Source organism: Loxodonta africana, chromosome 9 (assembly GCF_030014295.1).
Source record: "Loxodonta africana isolate mLoxAfr1 chromosome 9, mLoxAfr1.hap2, whole genome shotgun sequence".
Classification (NCBI taxonomy): Eukaryota; Metazoa; Chordata; class Mammalia; order Proboscidea; family Elephantidae; genus Loxodonta; species Loxodonta africana.
The window spans coordinates 71392918-71414889 of record NC_087350.1 but is presented as its reverse complement, the minus strand read 5'-3'; the positions used below and the strand labels follow the sequence as shown (position 1 = coordinate 71414889).

General features: G+C 43.0%; 1 protein-coding gene and 1 pseudogene across 1 annotated transcript; one reads left to right on the top strand and one right to left on the bottom strand.

The window, feature by feature from the left end:
* Nucleotides 1-17062: 17062 nt before the first annotated feature.
* On the top strand, nucleotides 17063-18053 carry TAL2 (TAL bHLH transcription factor 2). Its single transcript, XM_064291637.1, has one exon. It carries the CDS (start codon nucleotides 17473-17475, stop codon nucleotides 17830-17832), a length of 360 nt encoding a protein of 119 aa, XP_064147707.1. The 5' UTR covers nucleotides 17063-17472; the 3' UTR covers nucleotides 17833-18053.
* A 732-nt stretch (nucleotides 18054-18785) lies between these two features.
* Nucleotides 18786-21553, bottom strand: LOC100672888 (nibrin-like; annotated as a pseudogene).
* Nucleotides 21554-21972: the final 419 nt, after the last annotated feature.

Here is a 21972-nt window from a genome sequence, read left to right as displayed (position 1 = left end):
ATTTTCACACGTTGAAGTAGAAATAAAACTCATAAACAACCCTATAAAATAATAATTTTGCAATCAGTACAATATTAAAAGTCCAGGAGCCCTAGATGTGTGCACACATATACTTGGAAATCCAGGAGTTCTCTATTGAAACATACCAGCCAAAGACCATGGCCACCAGGAGCACACCTGAAATCAAAGTTAGGTGTATTTGCTTTTTGCAGCAAGGGAGAACACCTACCATGGGGAACCATAACATGTTTCAAGAAGAAGGAAATAGAATGGATTTGAGCTAACATCAGAATTAGCGAAGAGTGGAAAAACACAGGGCATAGAGTAAAAAGTCCTAATTTATCCAAATTCAACAATGTCTAAAAAATAATAATACACTGTGACCAAGCAGGATTTATTCCAGGTATACAAAGCTGGTCCAACATTTGGAAAGCAATCAGTGTAAGATACCATACAAGCTAAAGAAGAAAAATCATATATCGGTTGACACAGTAAAAGGATTTGACAAAATTCAACTTCAGTTGATTTAAAAAAAACTCAGCAAGATAAAACTAGAATTACTTCAACTTGATAAAGAGCATCTGCAAAAAAAAACCTATACATCATACTCAATAGTGAAAGACTGAATGCTTTCACCCTAAGATTAGGAACAAGGCAAGGATGTCTGCGCTCACCGCTCTACTCAACATAGTAATAACAGGTTCTAACCACTACAATAAGGCAAGAAAAGGCATGCAAATTGGAAAAGAAAACTGTCTTTATTTGCAGATACACAAAGCAAAAATGTCACCTTGAAGACTAAGGTACACCTGCAAAAAAACCAAATCCCCACTGGCTAGAAAACATGGATGTACTCTTGGCTAGTGCAGTGTTGTCTGGGTACCGAAAAGCAAGAGTGAGAACAGTGGTGGGAAATCAAGGTGTTCTCTGTAGAATTTTTTTTGTTGGAGGCAAAGTGAAGGTTGGACTTAAGGTAGTATCCTTTAATTTTCTTCAGTCCCAGTGGGACCTCCTGAAAACATCTGCTAGATTTGAGGAGCCAGGGAGTGGCTCCCTCACCCCCCTGGTCTGTGTGTATGTTTTGGGATTTGTTGGTTTGGGAAGCTGAGGGCCCTGGGCAGCTGAAGCCTGACAGATCTCTCCACCTTCCTGAAATGTGGCCCAGGGGGCAGAGCCCCTCCCCAGCCCAATCCTGAACCTCCACTCTCCAGCCCATGGAGCTGTGGCCTTTATTTCAAGCCCAGTCCCCAGAGGGCTGTGTGGGGAATAAAGACAGCTGATAAGCTTAACAGTATTGACTTTATGGGGAGTATTCAACGAATTTACTTTCTGCAAGTAGCCTGTACTCTTATCTGCTACCCACAGAGCATCTAAATCCTCATTTAGGGGGTTGATGAGTCATGTCCTTTATACAAAGACCAGAGAATAAAGAGGGAAAGGGGAGTTTCACCCCCACCCTACCCCTTTCTTTTCTCCAGTACCTGGTTCTGCCCCACTCAGCCCCCACCCTTGCCTTCTCACTGCCTTTGGGTTTATTGGCTAGAAATAGGAACACAGCTCCAGGCCTATAGTCAAAGCCAAGCCAGCCCTTGTTTTGAGAATGTCAGCAGCTGGACACACCCAGGATTGTGCATCCTTCTCATTGGTAACTATGGAAGAAAAGCCTCCTCACTTGAGGCAGTTGTGTGCCCCACTTTCTGCTGCAATGGTCAACATTTGTTCTGGGCAAAAATGCCCACCTGGTCTCTCACCAAGTGCCTTGGTAGGGACATGTGTGTGCATGTGGATGTGTAGATGTTACCAAGGGTCCTGGGACTGTGGAGCCAGAGAGTGGAAATTAATTGTGCAAGAAAGGCCTGATGCTCAAGAGAAGCTTTTCTTTCCCCTCTCTGACACCTTCCTTATCCAGCTCTGGGCTCTTTTTGCTCTAAACAGTGGAAAGAAAGAAATGCTTTTAGTAACACAGGACTCAAAGCAATTGGAAGGAGAGATGAAGGGCCAAGATACTGGACTGGGCAGATGAGAAAAAATAATGTAAGTGCCTTCTGGAGGAAATTAGAGGCATGTGTTTGGATTTTTCATCTAGCTTTTGAATGGAGTTTTTCTGGTAATAAAATATAATAATATTTATTGAGCAACTATGGTTTTATTAAGAGCCTATTGCTATCATTTTCTACCATTTACATACATTAGCTCATTGAAACTTCACAATAACCCATGAAGTTGATATCACCCTGAGAAAACTAAGGCTAGGGGAAGTTAAATAATTTGTCCAAGGTGACAACAGATGTCAGAGCAGGGATTTAAAACACTGTGAAGTCTGCCTTCAAAGTCAAACCCAAGGTCTGCTGAATTACTACACTGAACTGTCTCTTACTTGGTATCTCCCAGTATCTTATCTCACTTAATCCACATCAAACCAATGAGTATTTATGCTTCTCATTTGATAGGAAACAGGTTCAGAAGGATACCACTGCTGGTCACTGTATATCAGAGACTCTGGTCTGCAGACTCAACCATCTTTCCTTCACTGTCATGACTAGGGAATGACATTAGGGAAGTCCAAAACTGGTAATAAAACAGCCAGAACCCTCTTTCCTTATGAGACAAGACCAGAGCTCTCACCTCTTTGGAGCCAGTCCCACTGCTCAACAGAGGTATGGGCCATGTCAGTGTATTTCCTCTTCCAGATGTCTTGGTTTCCTCTGTCATCTGCTTTCATCTGCAGCTACTTGCTTGATTAGTTTTTTATTTGGGGGAGTTGGAGTGAAGGGAAACAGGAAAGGCCTTGGAGGATGTGAGCTTGTCACTAAATTGTCCTGTGAATCAAGTGACATTAACATCCATGAGAACTTGCAGTGTTTGCTGGCTCTGGAAAGATATTTAAGAAACACTAGTAAAACAGAGTCAGCCACATGCCGAGGGCTTTTTTTCCTTTTTTTAATTGTGCTTTAAGTAAAAGTTTACAATTCAAGTCAGTTTTTTGTACAAAAACTTATACACACATTGTTATGTGACCCTAGTTGATCGCCCTATAATGTGACAGCACACTCCTCCTCTCCACCCTGTATTTCGCGTGTCCATTCAACCAGCTCCTGTCCGCCTCTACCTTTTCATCTTGCCTCTGGACAGGAGCTGCCCACTTAGTCCGAGGGCTTCTTTAGTATTTTATTTGGCAGAATATTTGTCTAGGATGATAAACTTAATATTACATATGTGCAGATGACACAACCTTGCTTGCTGAAAGCGAAGAGGACTTAAAGCACTTAATGATGAAGATCGAAGACTACAGCCTTCAGTATGGATTACATCTCAACATAAAGAAAACAAAAATCCTTATAACTGGACCAATAAGCAACATCGTGATAAACAGAAAAGATTGAAGGCGATGATTTCATTTTAGTTGGATCCACAATCAACACCCATGGAAGTAGCAGTCAAGAAATCAAATGATGTATTGCATTAGGCAAATCTGCTGCAAAAGATCTCTTTAAAGTGTTAAAAAGCAAAGATGTCACTTTGAGGACTGAGGTGTACAGGGCCCAAGCCATGGTATTTTCAGCCGCCTCATACGTATGCAAAAGCTGGACAATGAATAAGGAAGACCAGAGAAGAATCGATGCATTTCAATTACGGTGTTGGTGAAGAATATTGAATATACATGGACTTCCAGAAGAATGAACAAATCTGTCTTGGAAGAAGTACAGCCAGTATGCTTCTTAGAAGCAAGGACGGTAAGACTTTATCTCATGTACTTTGGACATGTTATCAGGAGGGACGAGTCCCTGGAGAAGGACACCATGCCTGGTAAAGCAGAGGCTCAGAAAAAAAGAGGAAGACCATCAACGCAATGAATTGACGGTGGCTGCAACAATGGGCTCAAACATAACAATGATTGTGAGGATGGTGCAGGATTGGGCAGTGTTTTGTTCTGTTGTACATATGGTCGCTATGAGTTGGAACTGACTCTACAACACCTAATAACAACAACTTTATAGTTAAAATATATAATTTCTCACATTAAATGATAATACTTTGGTGGAATGCCTAGCACCACACCTAGTACTTAGTGCTAAATAAAGGGGGAAGAGAATTCAGTGCACAGTCCCAGGTTGGTGCTGCATGCCACCCTTCAAATCCCAGCCATCATCTCCTCTCACCTGCATTCCTGTCACGGTCTACTAATTTGTCCTTCCATGTCTTTTCTTGCCCTCCTCCATACAACAGCCAGAATTCTCATCTCTCCTTCTCAAAAAACAATCACCAAGGAACCTCTTCCATAGCCTCGGAAGTGTTCACTTCACAGGAAAAAAGCTATGCCTCTGCTGACAGAAACCAGGGCAAGTTGGAGGCAACTTTTTGGAGAAATGAGTCAGAGTTGGGTTCCCCTGGGACACAGGTTCCTAGGTCTCCCTGGCTTGCATTCATTCAACAAATGTCTCATCAAGCACCTTTTATGTGCAGTTAGTACAAAATGAATTGGGCCTAGTGATTAGTGAAACAAATACTTGCCCTCATGAAGCTTACAGTCTAGTAATGGCAAGCCACACAATAAGCAAGTAAACTAGAAAGATTTGTTTAGAAAATCTCAACATAGAGATAAGAGCTTTTTAAAAAGAGAGCTGAAGGAATTTAAATTTACCAAAAAAAGTTTCATAAAAAGATAAAACTTGTGTCTCTGAGTCACACACACTCAAACATACACAAATTAACTGTAAAAGATGGGCACAGTTTTATTAGGAAAATGCAAATTGAAAAAATAGGGGTTGTAGTATTAATATAAAACAATGGGTTCGTGACAAAAAGCAGGACAAAGAGGGTCATTTTGCATTGATATAGGGTACAATTCACTAAGTCAATAAAACTGCGATGAGTCTATGCATTAAATGCAATGTGTCAAAAGACGTAAAGGTCTAAAGCAACACTCCCAGAAACAAAAAGGAAAGAACAGACACGAAATAGTAGAGGATTTTACACAACTTTCTCTATAATAGATAAAATAGACCAAAACCCCAAGAATATAGAAGATTGATTTAATGCATGTGTTAATCCTAGAGCTTGTTCTTTAAAAGAAATAACATAGACAAGCTAATGCAAAAGGAATAACATGCAAAGCTAATCAGGAAGATAGAAGCCATTAACACATGATGAGAGAATATACTTTTTTTTTTAAATCTGTGGAACATTTATAAAAGTTGATCATATGTTTTACCAAAGAGAACATCTCAATAACTATCCCAAACAGAAAATGCACAGGGCATATCTTTCACTACACCACAATAAAATTAGAAATTAATAGCAAATTTTTAAAAAATACAACAACAAAATTAAAAAAACACTTTCCAAAGGAAAAATTCAAATAAATTATAGATATTAGGGACTAATGATGATATTACAAATAGGAACTTAGAGGATATGACCAAGTGCATGTTAGAAAGGAGTTCATAGCCTGGAATGCTTTGTTAATAAACTAGAAAAAGTGAAGAAGAAGAAAAAAAAAAAAAGCATTCAAATAAAAAATGAGAGAGAGAACAAAATAAACATAAAGGAGAAAGAACAGATTTAATAAACATATAGTTGAAATTAATGCATTAGAAAATCAGAGAAATGACAAATGAATCCCAGAGTTCTTTAAAAATAATAAAATGGACAGACTTCTGCAAAGCCATTCAAGAAGAGAGAGAAATCATAACATTAGAAATGAAGAGGATAACACAAATATGGAGTTGTTTTTTTTTTTTAAATCAGAGAATAACTATATAATACTCTACTAATGAATCTGAACATGTCAAAATTTATAGTACCTGGAAGGATTTACTAGTAAATTCTATTAAAAAGAATCCTCATTCATGTGATGAATATATTGATGGACGCATGACAATGGGTGGTTGGAAGAAGGGATGAATGGGTGACTGGATCAACGGAGAGATGGATAGATGAATTGGGGCCTGGATATGCAGAACTGGGGGTTGAGAAAGGGGAGAAGGTTTTAAAACTGGAAAAGCTGATGCTTGACCTCCAGCTAACTGACCTTGGCCCACACCCACCTGGGCTGGCAGAAATTCCTTCCAAAAGCCCCAGATTCGGTCTTTCCTCTGCACACAGGACTAGTGGTCCAGCATTCACAGGCTAATCCAGACAGATCAATTTAGCCAGCAGAGCCAGAGAGCCTGACATAGCCCAAGCTCTCCTAGGGACCTGCTTTCCCCTCCCCAGCCCCCTCTTTCCTCCCAGGAGTCTGCAGGTGCAGTCTCTCCAGAGGGCGGTGAGAGCCATGAATAGTAAGGGTTTTAGCTCGAGCACACAGAGGCGTTTAGCTGCCCAAACCTAATCCCCCAATAATCGGATTATGTAAATTCCTACTTCAGCCCCTTCCCCTGCAGGATCTGGCCTCTCAACTCTCCACACTGGAATACGTGGACTGGGACAGGGTCAGTCACTCTGAAGGACTGTTGCTGGTAGAATGGCATGCCAAAATTGTTTCCTCAGTTTTTAACATTATAAAAGCAACAATTACATTTAAGAAACTCCTAAGAAGAAAAAAAAGTAGTCAACCCTAGTCCCAGGGTGCCAACACAACTGTGCTCCCTTGTCTGTAGTTGCTTTCAATCCTTGCCCAGTTGCACACAGATCCTATTTCACAGTGTATTGTTGTTTCATTTAGCATCATGCATTTCCAGTCTTGCTACCCAGTTGCTACAACTCTTTTTTTTTTTTTTTCTTTAGAGCTATAGAATATTCCATTGAGTGGATATATCACCTCTCAGAATTTTGGCTAAAATGAAGGGTAATAGAATTTCTTGGTTTAAAATCTAACACATGCTCTGTCTGAGTGGCAATACGATAGGTCAGGGTGTAAAAGTATGGGCACCATGATATAGCAATTCCCCTTCCACAGCACACAAAGAGAACAGGGAGCATGAAGAGGAGCAAACCAGGAATGTTTGCTGGGGATATTGGGTTACATTTCCAAAGTATCCTTTTTGTGCCTATGAACAAACCCATCCTCCACACTGCCACCAGAATGTGCCTTCTAACCTATTAATCTAAACATATGCCTTCCATGTTCAAAAGCATACAGTTGACTTCACACTCTTCTCCATTGCTACATTTGGGATTCCTCTGAATCCTTTACTGTCCTGAGACCCAGGCACCTGTTCTGTGCTTTAGATGATCCTGCTCTCACCTTCCTCCAGTCCCAAGAGGACACACCAGCCAGCACCCACATCCCACCTTCTAGACCACACACTGAGTACCTGGGACCCCCGAATTTCTTGCCCAAATGGTCCTGAGCCCACTTTCAGGGCCTGCACAGCGTTCCTTCTTAGGTCCACACGGGCTGGGGATCCACATTACACACACAAGGCAGGGCAGAGCTGGTGGTGGGAAGAGAATGGGGTAGGTCAGGAGTTTCCATTTGTGCTCTTGTCCTGGGCCTGACAAGGCCCCGTTTAAATGCCACCTGCCCACAAGCAATCTCTGATCCTCCAGCTAGAATCTTTCCCACCTTTTCCCGAACTGCACCTTCATACTCTCTGCTCCTCTCTGGCACTGAGCACCATCTATCTTGTGTTTAGTCTTCTTTATTGTGTCCTCTCTCTCCCACAGGCTGTGGGCTTCTTGAAATCAGACACAGAGCTTTCTTCACCTTCCTGCCCCTGAGAACCTAACAGCTCATGCAAAATCTTTTTTTTTATTAATAGTAAGAACTGTATTCATTAGATTTGGGAGGGAGGGGCAAACAAACCCAAAATCTCAGCGTCTTATGATAGCAAAGATTTCTTTTTCACTCATTTCATATGAAAGCAGTGGGTTGGCTACAGGTTTGCTTCATGACATTCAGGATGCCCCAAAGAGCAGCTCCAAACATGACGTTCTCCTGGTTGAGCCAACCACCAATCACTCAAAGGTTCTTCTTCATCACCTGGCAAAGGGGCAGGGAAGTGCACTCAATTCACTTCACCTGTAGAGAGGTACTTACAGTTACATGGCAATGGGTGGAGTGATATAATCTTACAGGGTAGGGAGACAATAGTTGGAACAATAATACAGTCCACCACAAGAAAACTTACTTTATGTTGACTGTGTGCTAAGCAGGGTGCTAAATGCTTTACCTGGTTTTCCCCCATTTAATCCTCACATTCCTATTATTGTCTTCATTTTAGGGCATAGAGAGGTTAATTTGCCTAGGATTACATAAGTAGGTAGACCAAAAATTTTAATCTGGTTAATATTGGGTCTCTATGAGTTGGAAAAACCCAAAAACCCAGTGAGTTTTTTTAAGAATGCAACTTTAGAGACCCTGGGTGTTGCAAACAGTTAAGTGCTGGACTACTAACCGAAAGGTTGGTGGTTGTGAGTTAGAATAGACTTGGTGGAAACTGAGGGGTGGGGGTGGGGGTGGGGGTGGGGGTGGGGGTGGGGGTGGGGGTGGGGGTGGGGGTGGGGGTGGGGGTGGGGGTGGGGGAAATGCAACTCCAGAGCCCTTTGCTCTTATCCACTAAGGTGTTGAAGCACTTGTGAACTTACTGTAACAAATCCTGTGCTGGGGTCCCCCAGAGAAAGTGATGCCTAGACACACATGTTATTTTATCAGCCAGCTTTTGATGAACACCTATTCATTGGGAGTAGGGGAGAGACAGATGAGGCAAACAAGTGAAATACTGCTAAATGAAAATGGCACTAAGGAGAAGCATCAAGCAGGGAAGAAGGATGGGGAGGCTTTGTGTGAGGGGGTGCAATTTTAGATACAGTGATCAGGGAAGCTTCTCTGAGAAAACAACACTTAAGAATTCCTTGAGGGCAGGAATTTGTGTTTGGTTTGTTTGCAGTTGTGTCCCTAGTGCCTAGAATAGGGCCCATATTAGGTGCTAGCAATAATTTGTTGAACGAATGATGGGAGCTGAGGGAGGGAGTCCTGTGGATAACTTGAGGGAAGAGTGTTTCAGGCAGAGGAAATGGCCAGTGCAAGGGTCCTGAGGCAGGAGAGTGCCTGGTGTGTTTCTGAAACAGGAAAGAGGTTCCTGAAACAGTGACCCCAAGAAGAGGAATAGCAGACAGGTCAGAGTGGTAGGGGGCAATTTGAGGGCCACTATATAAAACCCTTTTTTTTTTTTTTTTTTATAAGGGATCGGGGACCTGGTGGGGCAGTGGTTAAGAGATCCACTGCTAACCAAAATGTCTGCAGTTGGAATCCACCAGCCGCTCCATGGAAACCCTATGGGGCAGCACTACTCTGTCCTGTAGAGTCGCTGTGAGCCGAAATCCACTGGATAGCAATGGATTTAAGGACTTGGGCTTAACTCTGAGTGAAATGGGGAACCACTGAAGGGGTTTGAGCAGAGGAATGACAGGGATCTGACTTGGTTTGTCACAGGATCATTCTGGGTGATGTTTGAAGACAACTGAAGGTGCAAAGGGAGAAGCAAGAAGACCAGCTAGGAGGCTCCTCTGTAAGGGATAACAATGTCATGTGGGGGCACTGTGGATACCAAACAAAAAAAAACCAAACCCAGTGCCCTCGAGTCAATTCCAACTCCTAGTGACCCTATAGAACAGAGTAGAACTGCCCCATAGAGTTTCCAAGGAGCGCCTGGTGAATTCGAACTGCCAACCCTTGGGTTAGCAGCCGTAGCACTTAACACTACGCAGAGATGAGCAAATCCCGGAATCTGCCCAGTGCAGTGATTGTCAAACTTCACTGAGGCCTTAATCTCCTGGGGTATTTAGTAAAAATGGACCCCACACCCAGAAATCCTGATTTAGTGTGTCTGAAGTGTGGGTTCTGGCATCTCTGCCTTTCCACAATCCCCCATCCCACAACACACACACCCTTGATTGTGATTCTTGGACTACACTTGGAGACTCATTAGGTACTCAAATAGTTAGGAATTAACGACTGGGCACGGACTTCCCGCGGTTTGTCTGGCACCCTGGGCCTCTTGCTGCAGCCCGGGGCTGGGTGGCAGGGCCCCCCTCCCACCCTGCTCCCTCCAACCTACCCGGTCCTCCCCAACACCCCTTCCCCCCCCCCCCCGCCACCTTACACAAAGCTGGGTTCTCCGTCCTTTTCCTGGTCCCTTTCTCCCTTTCTAGGGCACAGGGAAGGCTGGTCCCGGGAAGCGGGGTGGCACGGAAAGCAAGGAGGGACCAGCAGGGGTCCGGGACGGGCGGGGCCCCGCGAGCCCGCGGGACAAAGAGCAGTGTCCTATAAAGGGGGCGGCAGCGGCTGCACCGCGGCCAGGCGAGGGGGCATACAGCCAGCAGCGGCGACGGCGACCGCACGGGCTCCTGGTTCTCTGAGAAGAGGTGCGCCGACTCCTGGGGGGATTTGGGCGCCGCAGGGGCTCCGCTCATCCGCCGGCGGGTCTCCCGTGTAGCCTGGCTCGGAGTTGAACCGCACTTGCCCGGGGTTGGGGGCGACTTGGTGGCCGCCACCAAGACGATCCAGTGGGAAGACCTGGGGACTCTCCGAGAGACAGGGGCTGTGCCGCGGCTCCGGAGTAGGCAAGCGGGCCCCCCACTGCGAGTGGGTTGGCTGGGCCGCTTCGCCTTGATGCGCGATGTCGGGGCCCCAGCTGCACATCCGAGGGCCATTTAGGTAGGGAGTCATGAGTCCCGTCAGCGACTCCGGGACATCTGGCAGATGTAAAATTGTGGTACGGCATGTTTTGCTGGACTCCTGAAATACGTAGGGCTGCTTTGCTAAGGGAAGCAAAGCAATAAAAAGAAAACGAGAAAGCCGGGAAGTGTAGCCGGCAAGGGCAGCAGGTTGGGCTGAATGGGCACTTGTTGGAGGCGCTGGCGTTGAGAGCATCTTGGGCCGGGTGGCTGTCCCAGTGCACAGAGGAGAGGCGTGGCGCCGGGCGAACAACGCCGGCCGAGGCGCCCACCCAAAGAGTGGTATCCGTAGTTGTTGTTAGGTGCGGTTGAGTCGAATTTCAACTCATAGCCACCCTATGTGACAGAGTACAACTGCCCCATAGTGTTCTAGCCTGTAATCTTTACAGGGGCAGATTGCCAGATCTTTCTCCCGCGGAGCCACTGAGAGTGGGTTGGAACTGCCATTTTTTTGGTTAGCAGCCACACACAGCATTTTCTAAGAAAAAAATGTAAGTTGCATAATAGTATGCATAATGATTTTCTAAAACGTGTGTGTGTGCTCGCACATGTGAGTGTGTGCTGGGGAGTGAGGTATGGTGGGGGTCTTTTGCACTGTGATCTCTTTAATTTTGTTTAACTGAGCGTGTGTTACTTTCATAATAATTTCAAAAAAAGCAGAGCTGTGCTTAGTGTTGAAGGTAAGGCACCGTCCCCCAACCTAATCGTATAAACCACCCTTCATCTCTATTTTTCTGGGGTAACTTTTCACTCACTTTAAGAGCAAAATGAAAGAAGAGGCAAATATATGGAACCAAATGCCAAGAAGAGACATTCAAAGCCTTAAGCAGAAAGCTATTGTAAGTGTGAATGCCTGGGACAGGCCAGTTCTTCAGGAATGGTAGCTGTGAACCTGTTCTGCGTATTTTCTAGTGGCCGGCACTTTGTGTCCCAAAGCCATGGGCTTGAAAAATCAGCAATTCCTACTGGGGGCAGTGGTCCCCTCCTCTGGGGGCTTAATAGTCATTCTTTCTTTTCTCTGACCTGTGTTGCCCTCATTCGTAACAACATAGAGACATTTGTGAAGATTTGTCTATTTCCACTGTATTTACCATGACATTCCTGCAGCCCAGACAACTTAACCTGGGATCCATGACCTCCACCCACCAGTGGTATGTAGACTGTATTCAGGGAACTCATACATTTGGATCGGGAAAACTTACATCTTTATTTCCACTCTCCTCTACCCTAAAGGTAGCATTTTCTTGATTCATGAATGTAGGCAACAAACTAGAGTAGTATCAGCAGTAACAGTGACTGTAACCAATAAAAGTCATATTGTTGTTAGGTGCCATTGGATTGATTCTAACTCGTAGTGACTTCATGTGACAGAGCACAACTGCTTCATAGGGCTTTCTTGGCTGTAATATTCACGGAAGCAGATTGCCAAGTCTTCCTGCAGCGGAGCTGGTGGGAAGGTCTGACCCGCCAACCATTGGTTAGCAGTCAAGCGCTTAACCATTATGCCACCTGGGCTCCTTATAGAAGTCATAGATTTTTTTTTTGTCCTTTTATTATTATGCTTTAGGTGAAAGTTTACAGAGCAAATTAGTTTCTCATTAAACAGTTAATGCACATTGTTTTGTGACATTGGTTGCCAACCCCGAGATGTGTCAGCACTCTCCCCTCACGACCTCGGGCTCCCCATTTCCATTTGTCCAGCTTTCCTGTCCTCTCCTGCCACCTCATCCTTACCCCGGGCTGGTGTGCCCATTTAGTCTCATATATATGGTTGAACTACGTGTGTTATTGTTGGCTTTATAGGCCTGTCTAATCTTTGGCTGAAGGGTGAACCTTAGGAGTGAGAAGTCATAGATATTTTTATACCATGTTAGAGTTGTTGCAGATCTTTTGAAAAATCATTTATATATCATTACTTAGAAATTATGGTAATAAATCTAGTTATTTAATGTGATAAAAATGACATACCTATAATACTCTATTACATATTTAATTATTTTAATAGCTATTAAGTGTAATTGGCTATTTTAGGTGTCTGTGTACTTTAATTCATGCATTTAAAATCATTTTTCTGAGAAGGATCCAAAGATTTTTTTACTTTATGCATTTAGAATCATTGTTCTAAGAAGGACATTCTAAGAATGTCCATAGGCTTCCTCAGGCTGCCAAAAGTGTCCACGGCAAAAAAAAAAAAAAAAAAAGATCACAAACCCTGAGCCAGCAGGAGTCATCATTGGTGACACAGAGGCATAAATGCCCAGGCTCTGCCTCTGACTCCCTATGTGACCTTGGATAAAACACTTTATCCCTGTGTCAACATCTATCAAATGTTCTCTGATTCTGTGGCATCTGGTGTATTTTTTAGCTCTTCAATTACTCTGAAATCACGATTAGCAGCAATCACCCCTTGCAACTGGAGAAACACTAAGTACAATTTTCTCTTGATTTAATAAGTACTTTTTTAGTAATTTTCCAGTGACCTCTACTTTGAACTTTTCCAGCTTGTTAAATCACTGATTTCTTTTCCCCCTGTGGAGGAGAGTAACACACTTGAAGATAAATCAACAGGTAATCGTTAAGCACCTCCTAGGACGGCAGGCTACATTTTAGAAGGCTGCCTTCTCTTCTCTTTTCCATCCTAGTATATTTTTTATACGTAGGATGGAACCCACTTAGAAGAGAACACCAGTTAGTTTATCCTGACTAATCTTTTTTCTCTTCCCAGCTTGAAAAAGATCCCCCAAGGACTGGAGCTTTCTTAGTGAATGAGCTAAACCCTCTTTTGATGAGAGAAGCTTGAAAGCAACTTTCTTCCCTGAGTCCTGGCTGCAAATCAGCCAGCACCGGTGTGAGGACAAAACCCTGATAATTTTCTATCCTTAAAATCCCCTTGATTTAGGCTCAAAGTTTCATATTTTGGGTATACTTGGGTACCGTTCTCACAACACTCATGTTTTCATTGTGGAACCAAAGGCGAGGTTGTGCAGAAAGGACTTACCAAAAAATCAAACCTGTTGCCTTCAAGTAGATTCCAACTCACAGCAGCTTAGGTTAGATAAAAGGCAATGGGAGGGCATCTTGGAATTTCAGAGCAGAAAGAAGCCTTGGGGATCACCTGGCCCACCCTCTTTGTCTTAGAAGGATCCATGGTCTGCCTGGAACTTCCTCAGAATGCCAGGGTTAGGTTTCTCTGCTCTTACTGCCCCTATGCTTCCCTCTTGAGTCTCACATAGCAACAAAGTCCTCGGGGGCTGACCCTGTGTCCTGTTCGTCAGTATCCCCAGCAGCCAGCACAATATCTGGCACAGAGTAGGCCCTCAGCAAGCGTTGATACCAAAGTTTGGAGTGTATCTTGTTGTAATTGGACTATTGGTCAAACTGGGAGTGTGCCAGATGCTGCTCTAAGGTGCTGTATGTGTACCATTTCCTGTATCAATAATACAGCAAGGTAGTATCCTGAGTCTCCCTTTACTTATGAGGCAATTGAAGCACAGAGAGGTTAAGCAGATCGCTCAAGGTTACACAGCTAGGAGGAGTAGAGCCACAAGCCAAACCCAGGGTGCTGGCTCCACAGCCTGTTTTTTTTTTTTTTTTTTTTTTATAACCACAATGTGATGCCTCCACTAATGGCTAAATTCTATAAAGACCCCTATAGATTCAAGGCTTGAGGGTAACAGAGTGAATTGTTCCAGTTAACTGGGATTATCATTTGGTTCCTACCAGAGGATAATGATACCAGCATACTATGCAGTGAAATGACTTTTTGAACAAGTCTGCATCCCTGAGCCATTACCAGCAATGTTTACAGTGGTGTTATTACAACCACCGCTATCTGCATACGTATATAAGTTAATACATGAAAATGGTACCTGGCACAAAGCACATGTACTGTCCACTCTTATTTTCCTTACTGTATAGTTTAGAGAGTGCTTTCACATTCAGTGTTTCATTTAATTCTTACAACAACCCTGTGAGGAGAGAATGGTTTCATTACACCCATTTTAGAGCAGAGGACTCCGAGGGTCAGGATGGTGAAGTGGCTTATGCAGAGCCTGAAGACTGGTTGGTGACTGGTGCTGCTACTAGAACAAGCCTTCTGGGAGAGAGTGGGCTTTCCCCTGATCTGTGCTCCCCTGTAACTTCCTCCATGATGGTAGGTCTCTTGTATGTGAGTATCCTGGTTTCTTAAAAAAAACGGTTTTCCTAAGGATAAGAGTTTCCCCATTTGGAGAGCAGAGTGGTGGTTTTCAACTTTGGCCACACACTGAGCTCACTTGGCATGTCAGACGTGGAGGACGCTGCTTGGATCTCGCTTCAAGAAAGAACTTGCCCTTCAGCTGCAAGGAGGGAAGTTTCTTCAGCCTCCAGCTGCTGCACCTTCAGGATCCGCCTCCGCTCTTCCCAAGCAGCCTCCAGCCAATGACTGAGCTTGGCAGGAACACCAAGAACTTTCTGCCCAATAGGGTTTCCTCTGACAGGCATATTTGCCTCAGAGCTCCCTGGTGGGTTGACCGTATCTCAGGCTGAGGCTCTTTCTCACCAATCCTGCTTCCCTTTTACAGGCCCTACCCCTCAGTAAACCACTTGTACACCCAACTCCAGCCCATTTTCTACTTCCTGGAGGATCCAATGGATACACCTGGGATGTTTTAAAAACTATCGATGCCCCAGAGATTTTTATTTAATTGGTCTGGAGTGCAGCCTGCGTGATTCCTATGAGCAGCCAAAGCTGAGAACCAGTGGAATAGAGAACAGTTGAGAGACAGGAGTTGCTAGTGTTTTAAATTAGAAAAAGACCTGCTTTCTCACAATTCACTGGAGTCTCAACAAATCATTTCTTTAAGTTAATTTCAAATAAAATGGGCCCACCTTTTCCCACCATGCATACAAATTCCTAACCCTCCAATTCCTTCCTGCAAGGTGGCAGGAAGCAACAGGTGTGAAGGAAGCTGGCATTTGGGAGAGGCTGGGTGGCACCTATTCAATTTCTGGGATTCTACGTGGTGCCTTATATAACTTAGATATGAAGGGCGTTTATCCACAAGCCCACATCCTCATAAAAACCCAGATAAAAGTAAAGGGAGGCAGAACTTAGGGAAAAGGTTGATGCCATTGTCAAGATCATTTTAGTCCCAGCATGATTCTTTTATACCTTCCTCTAGTCACCAAGAGTTGTTCTGGATTTGGAACTTTGGGTGTGGGAATTTGTGCTGTGATTTTATGTGTTTATGTTTGTGTAGCCTCCTCCACAAGACTATACAATAAACTTGAGGACAAGGACCCTATCCGAGCATGTCCATAATCCCAGCTCATAGCACAGGCCCTCATAGGCCTTGGCACAGAGTAGGTGCCCACTGAAGGTTAAAACAAAAGAGCAAAGTCACCAAGAACCAAAGGTTGATAGCAGGCTTGGTTAGAGAATAGTAAGATATCCTCTCTACCCCCAAGAATGTTCAAATACCCTATAAGTCATTTTTATTTATATTTATGATTTTATTATACTTATTTAACAAATGCTTTTAAAATGGTTACTATGTATCAGGCACTGTTTTAAGGGATTTACAAATATGAACTTACGTAATTCTCCTAACAACCTTGCTCTACCACCAAGGGCCACAAGAGTTCAGGGAGGGGAGGGCTCAAAGAGTTCTGGGATGGCCTGGATGGCTTCATGGAAAAGGAAGATTTGAGCTTCTCTAGACAGAAGTAGACAGGAGCGTGGGGAGGGAATTTAAGGTACTGAGAATGCTCTTGCAAGGGGGTAGAGGTAGGGATATTTACTGCTCTTTGGGGAAACTGCAAGGTGCCATGGGAACTGAGGCCAGGGAGCAGGCAACAGACTGATAGTACTGAGCCAAGAACACCCAAATATCAGGTACTGGACTTTGTTCTTGTTTGCTGATGCATCATTAATATTCACATTGATGCATGTAAATCAAAGCCCATGCCTCCAAGAGGTAAAAATGAATAATTAAGACTCAGTGATATATAATGATAAATAACCCTCCTAAGGGTGGAAAGATCATCCAATCCAACCTCACAGATGCTAGAATATCTTCTACAGCATCCATGCCAAATGGTCATCTTCACCTGCTCCTTGTCTTTTCTTCTTCAGGCTAAACATGTCCAGTTTTGTTCTTCATATGACATGATCTCAAGAACCTTCATCATCTTATTCATCTTCCTCTACTGTGGATCACTCTGAATATTTTACCTCTTACAGAGAGGGGCCTGATCCTCCAGGTGAGATCTGCCAGCTAAGAGGAGAGCTGTGCTATCATCTTCTTTATTTCAAATACTACTTTATTAATGAAACCTAGGATCACAGCCTTTTTTTTTTTTTTTTCCTTAAGAATCCATAATACACTGTTGATTTATATTCAATTCCCTGTTGGCTAAATGGATCCCTGGCAGCTCGGTGATTAAGAAATCGGCTGCTAATCAAAAGATTGGCAATTCAAGTCCACCAGCAGCTCCTTGGAAACGCTATGGGGAAGTTCTACTCTGGCCTATAGGGTCACTATGAGTCGGAATCGACTTGACAGCAATGGGTTATTGGCTAAATACCTATCTTTATTCATGTATGTACTCAAACCTATATTGTATGTTGTATAGGATTCTGAGCAATTAGAAAGAGTTGGTTGTAAAAGAAGTAATGGGGGTATCCAGATAAAATACCTTTGAAACTGGATGCTTCAAAACAGCCAGGGAGAAAAAGGCTGAAGGGTATTGTTCTTACTCTGTCCTTCCTTTTGCCACATTTTCTTCTCTTATCAAGAGGAAAATGAGGAAATGAATTCCAAAAATCTGGTTCTTGGCAGGACCTGTGATATCCCCAGGCCTCTTTCATAAATGTTGCCCATTGGGGCCCTTTTTCTTTCCCATCTCAGGTACCCAAGCATGACCAGGAAGCTCTTCACAAATACCAGGGAGCGGTGGAGACAGCAGAATGTCAACAGTGCTTTTGCCAAGCTGAGGAAACTTATCCCCACTCACCCTCCAGACAAAAAGCTGAGCAAAAATGAAACTCTTCGTCTGGCCATGAGGTATATCAACTTCTTGGTCAAGGTCTTGGGGGAGCAAGGCCAGCAGCAAACAGGAGTGCCTGCTCAGGGAAACATTCTGGGGCTCTTCCCGCCGGGTCTGGAGGACAGGACTCTACTTGATGACTGCCAAGTTCCTTCACCTGGCCCAAGCCACCACATTCTGTAGTGTGGCTCAGGCTGTCATCTCTCAGAGTAGCACTTATTCAGAAGCCACTGGCTGTTAGAGCCTTTTGCTTGTTCCACAGTCAAGCTGATGAATAATTTGTGAGGAATGAGTTTACACTTCATAGAAGGTGGCTCAGGGACATCAGCAGGGAGCCTCAAGGAGGCCATGAGGAGTGCCCCACCTCTAGGATTTAGAAGAGTGGTACTTCTGTCTCCTCTATATATCCAGGTCTGCATCGATGTTGTTTGAAAAATTCCATGAGTAAAAAAATGGCTTGAAAATCACTATTTTATTCAATACGTCTTCAGTTATGAGAAAGGAGTTTTCTTATGATGGGTCTCGGATGGATGAAGAATATGCTCGCCTTAGAACTTTTCCAAGTTTGTTTTACAAAATGAGGCACATTTGATCAAGGATTAACAAAACAGATTTTAAGGCTGATGAAATGAAAAGATAGCCCCTATAAAAATCCATTAGGGAGGGTGGTGGGAACATCTGTGGCGAGGAGATCCTCCTGAAGTGTGAGGATGACAGGAACTCAGCAGATAACTGCGGAGGAGGTCTGCATCCTTTGAACTCTATACAAACTTGAGGTCTTGAGTCATTCATACTATTTCTAAAGCCAAATGGTAGATAATATCTATAAGGGGAAAGGACTTAATACTTGTGAATTAGAGGTCATAGTTTTCTTGTGAAAAATAGCTGAAATAGGTTAGCTAACCCCTTAGGTTCACATGTCAAATATTAAAACTTTAGTTCACTCTGAATTTCTGCTGACTTAAGACCTGTAAAATTTAAATATGATTATGAAAATCTGAACATCATCTTTTTTTTTAATGGAATTTTGTGCATTTAACAAACTTACGCCGTAAAATATGTGTCATTTAAATCTTCTATACACTATATTCACATACCCTCGGAAGCATGAAGTGACGCTTGCTAGGAAAGGTTTTTCCATGGCTTTTTTAAGAATTCTGTTATCTTCTCCTTTTTACATTAGGATTATATCTAAGGAGATCATCAGCAAGAGACTCTTCTTTTGCATGTTGGTTTTGCATCTCTGCTTCCTGCCTTAACCACTCTTCTCATTCTGTGTCCTTCCGAGCTTGAGGAGCTATCGGATCTGATCCTCCAATGATGTGTGGAAGTCTTCCTGCTCCAGGAAATGTGACCTTATTGAATTTCTTGAAATTCTTTAGTTGACCATAATCGGTATTTACAATGGATGGGTTTCTGGAGGTAGAGTTACTAACCACCAGTGATCTAAATTCAGTCAGTGTCATCTTTCTTGGAAGCTTCTCACCATCATCCTGAAGTTCATCATTGTTAGACAGTCCTTCTTTAGTTGACAATAGTGATTCTTCCTTGTTCTCACATTTCTTCCCAATTTCATTTTCTTGAGATATTTTGTTACTTTCTGGTATTGCTTCATCTTTACGAATCCCATTTGATTCTATAAGCAACTTTGTTTTTTTTCTAATATTGATATCTTCCTCTTGTTTTTTAACTTTCATTTCAATTTCCAACTCTGGTTTTGTGTTCTTGAATAACTGTTCTAATACTTCATCTTCTATGGCCAAGTTTCATCGATTTCTTTTCTTTTTTTTTGGATATTAGTTTTTCTGTAGGAAGAGATTTATTGGTGGGATTTTTCAGTTTCGATTTTAAATCTATATCTGTAAATATGGAAACCCCGGTGGCGTAGTGGTTAAGTGCTATGGCTACTAACCAAAGGGTTGGCAGTTCGAATCTGCCAGGCGCTCCTTGGAAACTCTACGGGGCAGTTCTACTCTGTTCTATAGGGTCGCTATGAGTCGGAATCGACTCGACGGCACTGGGTTTGGTTTTTGGCTTATCTGTAAATATATTCTCTGATTTTTTGTCCACCGGCTCATTCTGAAATGGGTGCTGTTCCTCATTTTTCCATGTTGAGAGTATAGCCGGTTGCGTTTGTTCCAAAAGAGAACAAGGCATTTCTATTCTTGCTGATTTAGATGAAGACATTTCTTGATTTTCATCCCTTCCCCTTTTTTTGGTCGATGGCTGAAAGTAATTTTTGATGGAGTTGGTCTGTTGCTGCTGAGAAGCCTGATCTCTACCTTTACTTATATCTGTGAATTTACTTAGTGAAAGCTGATGGTCTGAGACTTTCAACTTGACAAGAGTGTTTGAGACTATATTATTACCATTAGAGCTTGTTTTGGGAAGTTCCTTTACAGTGGATGTTTCTGGTGAAAGCATTCTGAATTTTTGTTCCATTCTGGAGATTTTGATTTCTTTTGGACTTCCACTTGAAATCCATACATGTGTCGGCTTGCTCAGATTCTGTGTCAGGCGCATATGTTGTGGTATTCACTGGGACAGTTGACATTAGTTTTTCACTGAATGACAAGCCTTGGGAAAGGTTTGGCCTGGGAGTCGTTGGCTTTAATCCTGTACTAGCTGGCCCCAAGGATCACAGGAATTCCCCAGAGTCATGAAAATAACTGCCAATCCAATTTCTGATTCAGGAATAGGCCTAAGACCCTGCCTCTTAAGCAAATCCGTAATTGAATGAATACAGTTTTTCTGAGAGTCAGAAATTAAAGTCTGTGAATTTTTTATCCCTACATTAACAACACAAGTTCCAGGAGCTAAAAAGAAATCATCTTCTTCTTCATTTTCTTCTGTTATCAACCAAGTTTGCCTGCCTCGAAAAACAAGTGCTGAACTTCTTATGCTGTTTGGCATTTAGAAATACAAATGTTTTCCCTTTGAAGATTTGTTTTCTTTCCTGTCACCCTGATAAATCAATATTTTTATTTCCAATAGCTGGTTCATCAATAGGTGGGTAAAAGCTTTCAATCTGTAGAGACCGTTCACTGGACTGAACTGCTTGGAGAAAATCAGTAAAATATTCTGGCTTTACAATTGGATGTCCACAAATGAGTGCCCATATTGTTTTACTGGTAACTTTAACCGATGTCATGACAAGGTGAGTCCATTCTTCTGTCCAACTTCTTACAGAAAGTCCTCCAAGCTGAAAATTAGCTTGATTTAAAGCAGCTTTCCCAGAGACATCTAAACAAGAACAGCCTGCAACCAAAGGCTCATCATACTCGACTCTGAATTTACTTTCAAAAACTCCAAAGGTAACTCTATCCCCCGTCTTCAAAGCTTGGGAAACACATGTCTGTACTTTTTCCTCATTAGCAAAGGTACCATACTTAGAAGTACCTTTTATTTCGATACAGGGATTTCATCTGCCTGACTCAAGTTGGCTATAGAAAAGTTAGCAGTTAACACAGCGTGATTTCAGCTGATTGATCATTGTCCATTAGAATTCTACAGTTTTTCCTTCCAACAATGTATTCAATACCAGTCAGAAGTCTGTATGGTTGTCCTTGGGCTGCGCCCGTGGCAGGGAGTAGCTTCCACAAGGGTCCGGATCCTCAGGGCCTGGCAGCTGGGCGGGCGTGTAACCATGGCTGACTGAACATTATCTTTTAATGACTCATTTAACAAAGAGAAAGCTTAAACAAAACATTTAGCGTAGACAATAGAGATGTAATACCAGACTCTGATGAACTAATGAATCAGTAATTTGCCTTCCCTGCTATGGAGCATTAGCTCAATCTGAAGCTTAGAGGGACGGTGCCCAACAAGTCAATGAAATGGTGTGGGTCTGGGACTCACCACCATACACACCATCTTGATACTTGGACTCAAAGATGAATCCCATAGTTGAGCTCAAACTACAAATAATTTCATTTGATTGTCTCTAGGACATTTTCTTTCTCCAAAGTTCTTGGCAATACATTGGTTTTGAAACCTTCTGAACCACAGGTAGGAAACTGATGGATGTGAGATTAGGGATTTCCAGTGTGTATGCAATAGAAGAATTCAAATTTTCTGCCACTCTAGAAAGAAGTTATTTTATTTATGAAAGGTTGAAATGAGTCTCCATGGCTTGTGATCACAACAAAGCTGGATGAGGCTCCCTCACAATCTCATTCCCCCAAAACAGCTAGGTCATCACGCCATTCACACTTGCAGCACAATGCATTCATCAGCTGCAGTAAGTTTTCCTTCAAAGTCTTTTATTTAAACTGCATTCAGTAAGCTTCCTCACAGACCCAGGAGAGTCCTGGGAAACACAGA